General features: G+C 40.8%; 1 protein-coding gene across 3 annotated transcripts in view; it reads left to right on the top strand.

Annotated features, from left to right (window-relative positions):
• CRPPA (CDP-L-ribitol pyrophosphorylase A) overlaps positions 1–14,724 on the top strand; it is a 180,461-nt gene that overhangs the window by 41,898 nt on the left and 123,839 nt on the right. For 2 of the 3 annotated variants that reach the window (XM_080665300.1, XM_080665299.1), the window contains exons 4-5: positions 1,862–1,966; positions 8,579–8,624. In XM_080665300.1, the coding sequence (XP_080521426.1) occupies positions 1,862–1,966; positions 8,579–8,624 (151 nt within the window). The remainder of the gene's footprint in view (positions 1–1,861; positions 1,967–8,578; positions 8,625–14,724) is intronic. The other variant, XM_080665301.1, reaches the window with a different exon arrangement.

Raw genomic sequence — 14,724 nt, 5'->3', positions numbered from 1 at the left:
GGGCTCCAAGTTTAGGGAGGCATGGAGTTCTCAGCATCTGTGTGGTGTGTGTGTGTGTGTGTGTGTGTGTGTGTGTGTGTGTGTGTGTGTGTTTCATGTGATAAGTGATATCACTACGCCTCCCATGCTGGATAATAAATGTTGACATTTTGTGCAATTACACAGTCATTATCGTTCTTGGTTAAATACCATCTTGCTGGGTATTTTCTATTAGTTCCATCTGTTCTTTTTCTGTCTGCCTTCGTATTAATATCTTATTTCTTATAATTTCATTTTATCACTATTGATTTCTTATTCATAACTTAAAAATGTCTGTTTAGTGATTATCTGTGGCCTCATTTCTGGGTTCAAGAAAAAGTTGTGCTTGTATAGTTTACCTGCTGTTTCTTCAGAAATGAGCATCATTTTTTCCAACTTCCCATATCCTAGGGAAAAGTGGAAGTCATTGTCAGTGTTCTTAAGACACAGAAGTTCAAATGCAACTTGTCATTAAGCATACATTGTTTTGAACTCATTATGAAAGTAAGGTTTTAATGCCAAAAATTACTAAAAACTCCATGAATAGTTGTAATATCATTCCATCCAATGAATGGAAAGTTTGGACTAGTCTTTCTGTCAAAATTCTTAGCCTCTATTTCTGGTATATATTTATACCTGACCCATAATTTTTCATGATTCCAAGTGACCGTGGTGACTGGAAACCTAGAGACTTTATGCAATTTATAGGCTGTTGCCATCTTGTCTAGCACATCACATGGCTGGCCGGGCTCAGCATCAAGTAATATTCTTACCCACCAGCTGGGATGGCAGGAGTAGCTGATGCTACGGGCTCCCCTCAGTATTCACTTTGTGAGCACGTTGAGGGCTGTCCCCAGGTGTGCTCAGTATCCGGCCTCTGGGAAGAGTCAGGAAAAGCATCAGTGCTCGTCATCTTTGGGATTTAACCACAGGTTAGAACACTGTTCACTGTACATACATCTCCCTCACACACTAATAGATGAGATTGTGCAGATGCTGGAAGTACAAAATAGAGGTTTTCCTCTGCTAGGCCTTCCCTGAAGCCCTCACATGGCATTAAGTACTTTATCTCCTGACCTACTTCTAGATTCTCTTCTAGGGCGACATCTGTCACATTCGGTAGCAAAATGTTTGTTATAAACCAGTCTCCCCTTCTAGACTTGAGTCCTTGAGGACACAATAAATGTCTCCTTTATAGTTATATGGTGTCACTTAATACAAAGCATGTAATAGGCACTAAGTATTATTCAGCTGAATTATATTATGTTGGTCATTTTAATGATTCTGCTTAATATGCTTTAAAATATTGTTGTTTATATTTTCCTAAATCTATAAAAGACCTTTGTAAAACTGTGTCCAGTTTCGGAATAAAAATATAAATCATTTTAAAAGGATGTATTGATATTTAAACTATTAAGGTGAATGAGAGACCTATGACCTACAACTATAAATTGGTATACATGTAAGGTAGGGGATTTGGAGTTTTATGAATACTCCAAATGGAATTTTATGAATATATTTGTTAAATCAAATTATGATATGGAAATCCTCAGGCATTTTAGCAACATGTTTGGAAAGGTCGCTTATGAACAAAAGAAATTAAATATTCTGACAGCTGAAATGACTGAGGAAGTTTGAGACTTACCATTGCAACATTCCTATTTCTATTGGCGGTTAGGGCATAGGGAAAATTATTCTATAACTTGAATAATCAGTAGCTAATCAAAGAGCTTGGAAATTCTCTAGGCTCTTCCTTTCCTCCATGTAATTGATTATACAATAATGGATTAAGTTTTCCTTAAAATTTTATTTTAACGTGTTAACTCTGTTTCCCCCTATCCAGTGTAGTGACTATGACCTGGAATTTGGAACTGAGTGTTTGCAGCTGGCTCTAAAATACTGTCACGTCAAAGCCAAACTTGTGGAAGGATCACCTGATCTCTGGAAGGTAATGGAATTGGTACTTTGTTCTGGGAATTGTCTGTGCTTATGTCATTCCTGAAGACACATGTTGCAAGTACAAACACCTTATAGGTACTTTAGAAAATGGGGAAATAGTATAAAAATACTTGGTTTCATGCTGAAACACTATTTCTGGAAGAAAAGGTGTGTGCGTGTGCGTGCATACGTTAAGGTATTTAAAAGACTTTCACTGGGTATTTCAGTCTTTTTCTGAGCCATCAAAGTATGGTATCATTACTATTGTTTGATTTTAAGAACATTTACTTTGACACAATTTATTTTTAAAAATCTAGTTAGCCAGTTAGACTGCTTTTTTCACATTTTTTTTCCTTGTTCTCTGTGTGTGTCCTTTTACTCTATTGCCTTACACTCAACTGGATTTGAGGATGGAACTGTGCTTTCCACAATAGTCCTGGGGTGAGAGTGCCAATTTTTTTGGAATAATGATGTGCTTTAACAGGATCTTGAATTCTAAAGGGGCATGTAATGCAATGGATTGGGCAAAAAGTATTTCGTAGGACAGCGTGAGGCCTTTTATAGATATCACATTTCTTCTCTTAAGTGAGGTGACATTACTTAGAGTATAAATATTGCAGTTGTTTCTGGTTCCCTGTTTCCTTCTTCTGCCTCCTGTCATTCATTTTCTTCCACCATTATATCTATATATATATAAAACCCCAATATGCAAATAGACAGAGCAGCAGAACAATTGAACAAATAGTCACTATGACGTGCGCTGACCACCAGGGGGCACGCGCGGAACATGGCAGGCGTCGGCTGCGGTGGGATAGTGGAGCAGGTGATCAGGGGCGCCACACCCAGGTGGGGTGCCAGTCGCTGTCATCAGGGCGAGCCTCTGGTGATTACTGAAAATTCTTTGCTCCCCCGCGCTGCGGTCCCACCTGGTGCTCACACCTGCTGCCAGTGCCGGCCCTGCTTGCACCTGCTGCCTGCTCCAGAGCTGCCACTCGCACCCACTGCCGGCACCCGGCACCAGCCCCGATCACTCAGCACCATCAATGGGTGTCAGGGACGGCTGCCGGCGCCGATCGCCCCTCAGGGCTTCTCTACCTCCCCCTGCTCCTGAGAGGCGATCTGGGCCAGCAGCCGTTGCTTGCACTCACTGCCAGCGATGGCCCCACTTGCACCCATTGCTGGCACTGGCCCCGTTCGCACCTGCAGCCAGCTCCAGAGCCACCGCTCGCACCCACTGCCAGCATCTGGCACCGGTCCCGATCACTCAGCGCCATCAGTGGGTGTGAGCAGCAGATGCTGGCCCCAATTGCCCCTGAGGTCTTCTCCACCTCCCCCTGCTCCTGAGAGGCAATCGGGGTAGCAGCCACTCACACCTGCTGACAGCACTGGGCTCCACGCTCACCCACTGCTGGCGCCAGGCCCAATCGCTCCGTGCCATCAGCAGGTGCAAGTGGGGCCGGTGCAGTCAGCACATGGGAGTGGTGGCAGCGGGAGCAGAAGCGGGGCTGCTGGCAGATGGGACCAGGGGCCACAGCAGGAGGGGCCAGGTGGGAGCATGGAGGATGGGCCGAGACCTGCCCTTGTGTCCACTGCAGCCTCACAGCGCATAGTTCCTTCCAAGGTGCACGAATTCGTGCACTGGGCCCCTAGTTTTTTTTAATAATTTCCCAGCTGTTTATTTAGCCCTATTTAGCCTCTTATGATGACATTGTATGAGATGTCTTTAGTATAGGCTTCTAATTTAATTGATTTTATGGTGTTACCATTTTGTATGAATAAAGATTATTTCAGTTGCTTTTAAACCAAAACAATGGAATCTACACTTTGACATTAGTGCTCTAATTATGTAATAATTCCAATGTTTCTACCATTGGCTAAAACTCGGATTTGAGAAAAGGTTTAGTATAATTATGCTAAAATTAGTACTGGACTCGGGTGGCTGTGCCCAGTACCTGGAGCATGATTCAGAGCCAGATCGCCTTCCCCTACCTCTCCCAAGTCAGGCTGTTCACCCTCTCAGTGGTGTGAGGAATGACTAGGACTGTTACTCTGATACCAGAAATCCCAGGAGGGTTATTATTTCTGTATTTTACATACTTTTTTTTGGTAGAAATAAATGTAAAAGGTAAAATTCAAACTTGATGTCAACGTTCTTGCAGCAGGTACCCTGGAGCATGGAGGAAACATCAGTTTTTTCAAATCACCCTGCAGAGTAGAGGCCATCCCCATAAATGAGCCACCTCCTCCCCAAAGAGTGACCAACCACAGAAGAGACCAGAAATAGGTGTTAGCGCTCATGCTTTCTGAGTGCTGGTGCCTTGTCAGGCTCAGTGAACACTTACTGCCCTCAGTGGAATTCCGTCTCGCCTACCGGACTTCCATCTCTTTAATGTATAGATGTGCCGTGTTTTGTCCGAATATAATTAAATATTGATCACTTACTACACTGTACAAATCTAACTGAACAGACTTCCTGTTTCTAAATGTAAAACCATCCTCAAGGCTTGAAAGATTTATAGGAGATTTATAACCAGTTATTTAAGAAATTCAGCTGTGTCCCGTAGTCTGAAAAGGCTTGTTTAGGAGGAGTTTCTGAAGTGTTTGAGTCATCACAGTATTACCGGAATGGCTGACTTTTGAGGATTCCTTTTGATGTGAACTTTTTTTTAAAGAGCCAAGTGTTCTAGCATCCTTGTTCAGAACTAAAGAAACAAAAGTCTCACTTTTTGCCTTTTTTTTAAAATCTGAAAAATACACTGTGGTGGCATAATTTCCTTTTTGGAGGTTTTCATCTAGTTATTCAGTCTAGAGGAAAGAATATTTTCAACATAGATGTAATTGATGAAATAGAAATAAATATAATAAATATCCCCCAGTCTACATTTGTATGAAGTAAACATTCTATATCTTTAAATTTTAAGATTTTCTGGATTCTAATTATTGGAGTTACATATTCATTTCTCATGCAGTGGAAGGTGGGAGAACATTCAGTGTAGTAAAACTTAACTCATGTAAGGTGATAGCCAACTGGACTTGGCCCTGAGAGTCTCATTTACGATACTGAGTGTTAATGCAGATGGAACAACACTAAGTAGGTGTGACGTGTTTGTGTTTTTGGTGCTCACCTGGAGGTAGCCGAGAGAGCCCTGGCCTAGTAGTTGGAAGAAAACTATCTCTGTGGCTCTCAGTTTCAAGTTTCTCTTCCATTGAAAAAAATATACATATATGTATATATGCACATGTATACATATGTGTATATATGTAAGTGTATTTCATATTTATATTTTATCTAAACACTTTACCCAGAGAAATATTGCACAGAAGCACAGTCGAACTACACAGGCAGAACTTGAGCTTTGCTAGGTGAGTGGCAGGTGTGGAGCTCACAGTCTCAGCTGCACAGAGCCCCTCCCCTGGAGTGCAGGTGGCCCCCGAGGCTCTGAAGCCCCAGCGTGAAAACAGGTAAATCAGAGGACCAAGGCTCCGTCCCATCACTACAAGGTTGATTTCTTTTTAAAATAACTGTCATAATGTGTCATGTAAAGATAAAGAAAAACTATAGATCATGCTGACAGAAGAAAATCAACTTCAAAACTGATCATTAAACTGTTTTTGAAATTAAAAATAAGGAAAGGGCAACCTATATTACTATAAGAGTCTGACAGAAAAGGAGTAAGTCATTAATTCAGAATTACATTTCCCAGTACTTTTCCCTTTGATATATATTAGAAAAAAGGGCTGTTTTAGACTCAGTACTTAACAAGTTTAACAGAAATATTTTGTTATTTATTTTCATTACATCAGTGATTGAGAAGTATAGCTGAGGTATTCAATATGGCTTTATGTTGAAGATATTAATAAAATACAAGACCTTTAATCAGCACATAGTTGGTATCCACAGCCTATAAGAAAAAAGTAGAAAATAAAAGGAAATTTAGGACTCTTTCTTGTTTGCACAATTAATCTCTATATATAAAAGCCTAAGTGACCAAATGACTGGTCGACCAGTCACTATGATGCACACTGACCACCAGGGGACAGACACTCATCGCACAGGATCAGGCTCCCTCCTGTCTGGATTGGGCCTGTGGGGTCAGGCTCCCTCCTGTCTGGATCAGGCCTGCAGGGATTGGGCCAAAACTGGCTCTCCAACATCCCCCGAGGGGTCCCAGATTGCGAGAGGATGCAGGCCAGGCTGAGGGACACCACTGGTGCATGAAATTCGTGCACCGGGGGTGTGTGTCCCTCAGCCCGGCCTGCACCCTCTCCAATCTGGGACATCCCTCTTGCAATCCAGGACCACTGCTCCTAACCGCTCACCTGCCTGCCTGCCTGATTGCCCCTAACCACTCTGCTCATCCCCAACTGCCTCCTCGCTGGCCTTCTTGCCCCCAACTGCCCCCCCCTTGCCGGCCTGATCGCCCCTATCTGCCCTCCCCCTGCCGGCCTGCTCGTCCCCAACTGCCCCCCGCCCCCCCACTGGCCTGCTTGCCCCCAACTGCCCTCCCCTCCTGCCCTGATTGCCCCTAACCACCTCTGCCTCAGCCCTGCCACCATGGCTTTGTCTGGAAGGACATCTGGAAGGTTTCCCGGAAGGTTTCCTGGTCTAATTAGCAATTTACCCTTTCATTAGTATAGATAGTGGAGAGAGGACCTTTGGGTAATAAAGACATGTATTTTATTTATAAAACGAACTCCAATGCAAAAATGTTGTCTTGGAAGTATGCTAGAAAAACATTTTAGTATTTGAAACCAAGTTTTCTTTTAATTAAATCCATCATTAAGATTCATTTGAAAAAAAATGGACTTGCACAATTCTATTTTAAGTTGTAATGCAGTCTTATCCCTCGACAAAAGCAGGAGGGGATAGAGATGAATAGTGGTGATTAAGGTAATTAACCACCTTCCCATTAATTTCTGAGTTTACCCTACACAGCGGACAAATATAGAAAAAAAAGGCATTTTCTCATTTAAATTGCAAACATTGAATCTTCATTTTAGATATGTAGCTAACTTTGATTTTTCAAGAAACAAAAGAAAAACATTTAATTCTTATAAGAAAAATCTCTCCACTAAAATGTAGTCCACTCAAGTGAAGGAGTTTTGCCCATTCTTTTGAATCCTCTATTGCCCGCACTTAGAACAGGACCTTGAATAGGACCTAGAACACAGTAGTTATATGATAAGTATTTGTTAAATGAATGAATGAGATCAATACTAGTACATCCTTTAATTTGGTAAAATGCACAGCGTGAACTTTTAAATGTCTGTTTTCTATTTTTTTCCAGATAATAGATCAGTAACTATAGTACTAGTTTTGGTTGGCATGTCTTGATTTAGAGATAATGTAGCAATGTCACATTTAATTTAAATAGATTAGTTGAATGCTTGAGCAATTTCTCATCTATCTTACAAATTGACCGCTACTTTAATTCTGGATTGTAGTTTTGGGTTAGGATTTATCAGCCAGGATAAAGGCATATGCAGGAATCTATTTTGGGTAGAAGTGCCCTGGGCCACTTGAGCTGAGCAAAGTTTCTGTACAAGTGTAGTTATGAGATAATTTGGAGGGGAAAAATAGTTTAAATTGTAGGCATAGAAAGGTACTAATTTGGTGAGTACTTCTCAAAGTGGGTTTTTAGACTATTTGCATCCTAATCATCTGGGCACTTGAATGATGAGCTCCTAAGACCTTATAGTATTTATTAGTTAGTTCATTACTTAGTACATTTTCAGTTCTATGGTATAGGACTGTGGTCGGCAAACTGCGGCTCGCGAGCCACATGCGGCTCTTTGGCCCCTTGGGTGTGGCTCTTCCACAAAATACCACGGCCTGGGCGAGTCTATTTTGAAGAAGTGGCGTTAGAAGAAGTTTAAGTTTTAAAAATTTGGCTCTCAAAAGAAATTTCAATCGTTGTACTGTTGATATTTGGCTCTGTTGACTAATGAGTTTGCCGACCACTGGTATAGAGAACTATTCTGTGATGCAGTACACCTGACATGTTCTATATCTGAGCTCAGTGTGTGGCCTGGGACGTATCTGCCATAGGGCCATGTCAGGTTACATTACAAAGAGCCCGTTACAATTGCAAGGAGGCTGCATGTTTTTAAGGAAAGATTGTGATGATTCTTATGTACATGGTGGGGCCTTCTATGCTCTTTTTATCAGAGCCAAAAATCCTCATAAGGTGAACCTTGTGGGTACATACAGACATACTCCATTCAGAAGAAACTCCCTTCTTAATGTGAATTGACCTTTGAGAATTTCCTCATTTCAGCTAAAAATGTGATTTGGTGATTTTTGTTATACTTACCTTTTCTTCCTTTCTAAGTAAAACCTCACTATTAAACAATAATTCTAATACTTTCATATAAATACTACCACATATTCTTTGATAAACTTCTGTTACATTGACAAGAGAATTCAATAAACAAATCTTTAACCATTTGTAGAAATAGAATACATTATTCAGAATTTGCTGATGTTGATGTAATTTAGAAATTGTCAGTATTATGTGTTTATAGTTTCTCCAAAATCAAGAATTTCCTTGGGGGCATAATTTTATTGCTCTCACATTCCTTCCTGCTCTGTTAAGTCTAATGAGGTTTATCTGTCCTTTAGGTGACCTACAAACGAGATTTGTATGCAGCTGAATCGATTATTAAGGGTATGTTTGGCCTTGTGACTCTCAGTTCCTGTGTTTCAGAAATGTAAGCCAGTTCAGAATTTCTCATGACATTTTAGATCTCAGAATTCTCAGAAGTATAAATGCCTGTAGGCCATGGAAGTCTGTGATTTGCTTTTTTGAAAAATAATTACATGTTGCTTTGTTTCCCGCTTGTGAAATATCACTTATTATGTGTGATTTATGTCATATTGGTCTTACTTTTTATAGAGGAAATGCTTTATTAATTTGATGAAAGTTTGGGACATTGGCACTATTCAAAGTAGAAACTGATATTTTAGTAAATTTATAAAGATCTTATATTTTACTTTTACTGTTAAGAAGACTGATCCCCCATCACTATAATATCAGTGCATTAGAAAGCATCTTTCATATGAAAATATTATTCCCAAAACACGGAGATTGGGCTGACTGACTTTTTAAATTTTTTTCTGGTTCTGACAATGACTAATTTTGTTTGGTAGTTTTAGACATTACATGTATAATAACCCCTTTCTCGTTCTTTTTCATCTCTATGACTCTAAGGTCCCAGCTACACAGAGGTAATTTATTTAATAATCAACAAATATTTATCACTGTGCTTCACGCTGTGCTAGGAATATAATAATGATGCCTATACAGGACATTCGTTCTCTGTGTTTGCAGCCCCAACTGCTTAAATCATGGGGTCCTGGTCTTGGCATTTGAGGCTGGGTCATTGTTGAGGGCACTGTTTCCTGCCTTGGGTGCTGAGCAGCAAGCCTGGCCTCTGCTCACTACATTCAGAAGCACTCCTCCCTCCCCCGCTCCCATGGTGGGAACACCAGAGGTATGTTCTGGGGACCGCACTGTGTGAAAGGCATGGTCCTGGCAGAAATCAAGGGGGTCCACCCCCAGTCCTGAAGCAAGTGCAGTGCCTTTCAAGGTCAGTAACTGATCTTTAAAAATAGATTGAGGACAGAACTGTGTGCTCAGTTTCTGAGAGGTGAACTTGTAAATTCAAACTTGGAAGTTGGAAAAGAAAACTAAATCTGAATTCTGAATGCATCAGTTTATTATAAAGTTTTGGGAAAACCACCTATTTTACAATAAAAAAACTGAAATCTTTTTTCTGGTCATGACATCCTTTATTTATACACTCCAGGTTTTTCGTCCTTTAGAAATATTGTGTTTCAAACCATTAATGTACTGTAATTTGTGTCTGTGTATCTGTGTATATAAACAGATCACCTATAGCTATAAATCAAATGGTTGACATATATTTACATATGAGCCAGGGGATGTGTAAACATTACTTTGGAGAAGTTGGCTAAACCATGATGTGGTTGGGTTACATCCAGTTTGGTTTCTTTACGAAGTCCAATCTCTGTTAACTAGGTGAAATGGAAATCATCTATTTTGTGACTAGTTGGTAAGTGGTTCTGTACAATTCTGCCTCTATATTATCAGAGCAGGCTTCTTAGCATGTCAAAGCCTACATTTTAAGTGTAATTGCAGGGCTATAGTTTTGGTAATTGCTTGCAGAGAGAAGTCAGTTTTCTTATTTAGGTGACATAGTCTCCTGGACTCCTTTTATTTTTAATGTATTTAAAAAGTATTCTACTTTTGCCAAAACCGGTTTGGCTCAGTGGATAGAGCGTCAGCCTGCGGACTGAAAGGTCCCAGGTTCGATTCTGGTCAAGGGCATGTAACTTGGTTGCGGGCACATCCCCAGTAGGAGGTGTGCAAGAGGCAGCTGATCGATGTTTCTCTCTCATCGATGTTTCTGACTATCTATCCCTCTTCCTTCCTCTCTGTAAAAAATCAATAAAATATATATTTAAAAAAAAAAGTATTCTACTTTTATTCCCAGGAAAAGTCTGACGGAATGTAAACAGCCAATTGAGATCAACAATCTCCCAGCATTTCCTTATGCCCCAGGGTTTGCTTTTCTAATAACTCCCAAGAGATTCTGATGTTGGCTATTCACAGTGAGGACCACTGCTCTGGGGCCTTCCTACTCCCCGTGTGGGCCAGCAGCCTTCTGACTCCCTGAGAACTTGCATGCAGAATTCTGGCCCCATCACATTAAGTTAGAATCTACATTTTAACAAAAACTCTGGCTGATTAGTTTGTACACTAAGTTCAGGAAGCATTCCTCTAGGTTGCTCTTCATTGTTCATTTCTTTCCAAATAATATATCTGTGCATTGAGGTCTTGGTATCTTAGTACGTTCCATCAGCTCCACATGCTCGTTCGCTCCACTGAGATTGCTACCTGCCTCCAGGACTTGCAATAATACTACCACCTCTGAGACCTGATGGTAGAAATACCTCTGGGCAGAGGAAAAAGAAAACTCGTGGATTTTTAAAAATAAAATTCCAAAATATGGTATAGAGCCGGCTAACTATCTGAACTCTGTATTCACCTGTTTGCCTTTTCCTAGTAAGTCTTCAAAGCATTTTTCTAGGCACTTCCTTTCCACAGCGTTTATTGGTATTTACTTTGTGCCAGGCATTGTTTGTAGCATTTTGTATGGATTATTTCTTGCTTCTCCAGGAACTCAGTGGTGTAAGCAGTGTTATTGTTTCCATATTACACAATATCCAAGGTTTCTAAGCCAATTCTAACTTAAAAGGGATAGAAAATACATTCTTCAATCCAGGTTTCCACCTTAGGCAGTTTACCTCTTTATAATGTTACTCTTCCTTTTATTCTTTAAGTAGATATTGTTCAGATTCCCTTGTCTGAAATCCTTGGGCTACATGTGTTTTGGAACTTGGAATACTTTATATTCTCCAAAGCTACTGCATTACGCCACATATTATGTCACATCATCAGTGGGATTTGGGACCTCACCATATAACAAGACTTGTAATATGTAAATGTTTACATTCAATGCAAGGGTAATGGCTATTGATCCTCCAGCCAGTTCAAGTTTAGGACTGATTTGGCCACCAAATTTATATATTGAAAGTTTAAACATTTATTTTAAGAACTTTTCAAATTTCAACATTGCCTATAACTTGATGTGAACCTCTTTGAGGTTGTGAATCAGTGAATGTGGGAAGAATGTCTAGTCTTTTTTTCTTTTGCATCTTCTAACATTGACTTGAATTGAATTGAGTGATATGTTCAAGGGTGCCGCTACACGTGTGTTTTCCCTTTGAATCTGGGGACCTTAAATTGTGGGGATAGGTAGGTGTCCATTCCCTCTCACCATTCTTCTCTACCTGCTTCCAACAGATGCATGTTGAGGTACAGTGAATCTATCCCAAAATCATATATCCTTTTTTAAAGTATTGTTTTATTTATTTTTTTTAAATAAATATTTATTGTTCAGATTATTACAGATGTTCCTCTTTTTTCCCCCCATGGCTCCCCTCCACCCGGTTTCCCCCCTCCCCCACCCCATGCCCTTACCCCCCACCACTGTCCTCATCCATAGGTGTAAGATTTTTGTCCAATCTCTTCCCGCACCCCTCACGTCCCCTTCCCCCTGAGAATTGTCAGTCCACTCCCTTTCTATGCCCCTGATTCTATAGTATTCACCAGTTTATTCTGTTCATCAGATTTTTTATTCACTTGATTTTTAGATTCACTTGTTGATAGATATGTATTTGTTGTCACTTCGTTGTTCATAATTTTTATCTTTACCTTTTTCTTCTTCCTCCTTTTCTTAAAGAATACCCTTCAGCATTTCATATAATCCTGGTTTGGTGATGAACTCCTTTAGCTTTTTCTTGTCTGTTAAGCTCTTTATCTGACCTTCAATTCTAAATGATAGCTTTGCTGGGTAGAGTAATATTGGATGTAGGTTCTTGCTGTTCATCACTCTGAATATTTGCCACTCCCTTCTGGCCTGCATAGTTTCTGTTGAGAAATCAGCTGGTAGTCGTATGGGTGCTCCCTTGTAGGTAACTTACTGTTTTTCTCTTGCTGCTTTCAATATTCTCTCTTTGTCTTTTGCTCTTGGCATTTTAATTATGATGTGTCTTGGTGTGGTCCTCTTTGGATTCCTCTTGTTTGGGGTTCTTTGTGCTTCCTGGACTTGTAAGTCTATTTCTTTCACCAGGTGGGGGGAAGTTTTCTGTCATTATTTCTTCAAATAGGTTTTCAGTATCTTGCTCTCTCTCTTCTTCTGGCACCCCCATAATTCTGATGTTGGTACGCTTGAGGTTGTCCCAGAGGCTCCTTACACTATCTTCATATTTTTGGATTCTTTTTTCTTTTTGTTTTTCTGGTTGGGTGTTTTTTGCTTGCTCGTATTTCAAATCTTTGATTGGATTTTTGGGATCCTCTAGTCCAGTGGTCGGCAAACTGCGGCTTGCGAGCCACATGTGGCTTGTGAGCTGTGGTTTGCCACTCTGTTGACTAATGAGTTTGCCGACCACTGCTCTAGTCTACTGTTGAATTTCTGTATATTATTCTTTATTTCAGACAGTGTGTGCTTAATTTCTGACTGGTCCTTTTCCATTTTTTTGCCATTCTCATTAAGATCCTTGAAGGTCTCACTAAGTTCCTCGGAGGTCTCACTAAGTTTCTCGGAGGTTTCTAGAAGATTCTTGAGTAACCTTATAACTGTGGTTTTGAACTCTATATCCAGTAGTTTGCTTTCCTCCATTTCTTTCATTTGTGACATGTTTCTTTGTCTCCGCATTTTGGCTGCTTCCCTGAGTTGATAGAGTGGCTTTGTGTGGTCGGTGTCCTATAGGGCCCAGTGGCTCAGCCTCCCCAATCACCTGAGGTGGACACTCTTGGTGCACCTCTTTGTGGACTGTGTGCACAGTCTTGTTGTAGTTAAGCCTTGATTGCTGTTGGTATCACTGGGAGGAATTGACCTCCAGGCCAATTGGCTGTGAGGACCCGCTGTGTCTATAATGGAAGAACTTCTGTGCTGGAGACACCCTTATGGGGCAGGACTTGCTTCAGTGGGGTTTTGGTGCTCACTAAGTCTGCCTCTTGAGTGTGTCACTTATGGATGTGAGGAGTTGAAATCTGGTATGGTCTCACACTGACCACTAGGTACACTGGCTCCTGGATCTCCAAGGAGGTGTAAAGTTAGCTACTGCCTGAGGCCACCCAGCAGGAGCTACAGCAAGATCTACAGATTTCTCCTCTTTGTTTAGGGTTTGGAAGATTTGGAGCTCTCTGACCCACCTGCAGTTTGTTAGGTTAGGCTGCAAAAGGACAGGCCATTCATATGCAAAAGCCGCTGGGCACAGTTTGGGTGGGGTTGTAAATTGGGTGGGGCAGGGTATCAGGGAATCACCAGGGCGTAGCAAACAGCGATGGCTGCCAGTCAGCCTTCTCTGCATCTCCATGTCCCCATGTCCCACACGCCCGCACAGTAAAAATGATTCCTGGGAGTACTCTGTGAGAAAGCCACCCTTGCTTTCTGACACAATGCCAGACAGTCCAATTTCTCCCCGTAGGAGTCTGGGTCCTGGTTCATGGTTTGATGCTCAGCCACTGAACCATACCAGCTGGGGAAAATTATATTTTGGTGTAACTATTTTCAGTTTAGTTTTTACAGACTGGATAAAACATTTCTTTGTTAAGCATCATGTCTTGCAGGAGCATTTTATACTCTCAAATGTACTTGTCGACTGGAACAGCATGTATATTTTGGTCTATCTTAATTTATGTGCAATTCTATATCTTTAGTTTAGTATGGGAGTTTTTAAAAAAAACATGTTTTTATTGATTTGAGAGTGAGAGAGGAAGGGAGAAGGGTAGGGGGATAGAAACATTGTTTAGAGAAAAACATCTGTCTACTGCCTCCTACATGCCCCCTACTGGGGATCAAGCCCTCAACCTGGGCATGTGCCCTGACTGGGAAGCAAACCTACGACTTCTTGATTCATCGATTGACGCTCAATCACTGAGCCACACCAGCTGGGCAAATATGGGAGTTTTGATGTAACTAACTTCAGATAAACTTTTGACTAAGATCCCTGAATTATGGTTTTTAGCAAGTCTCAAAATTTGAACTTTATTTCATGTTGTTAGATAAGCTTACATTTTTAAGTTTATTTTAGCACCAATATATTCAGCTGGATTTTCATTTGTAGTAAACTATTCAGTAGTAGGAAACATGTATATAAAGTAGTACTCCCATATT

This window comes from Plecotus auritus (assembly GCF_963455305.1).
Source record: "Plecotus auritus genome assembly, chromosome: 4".
Lineage (NCBI taxonomy): Eukaryota > Metazoa > Chordata > Mammalia > Chiroptera > Vespertilionidae > Plecotus > Plecotus auritus.
This window is presented reverse-complemented; position numbering and strand designations above follow the sequence as displayed.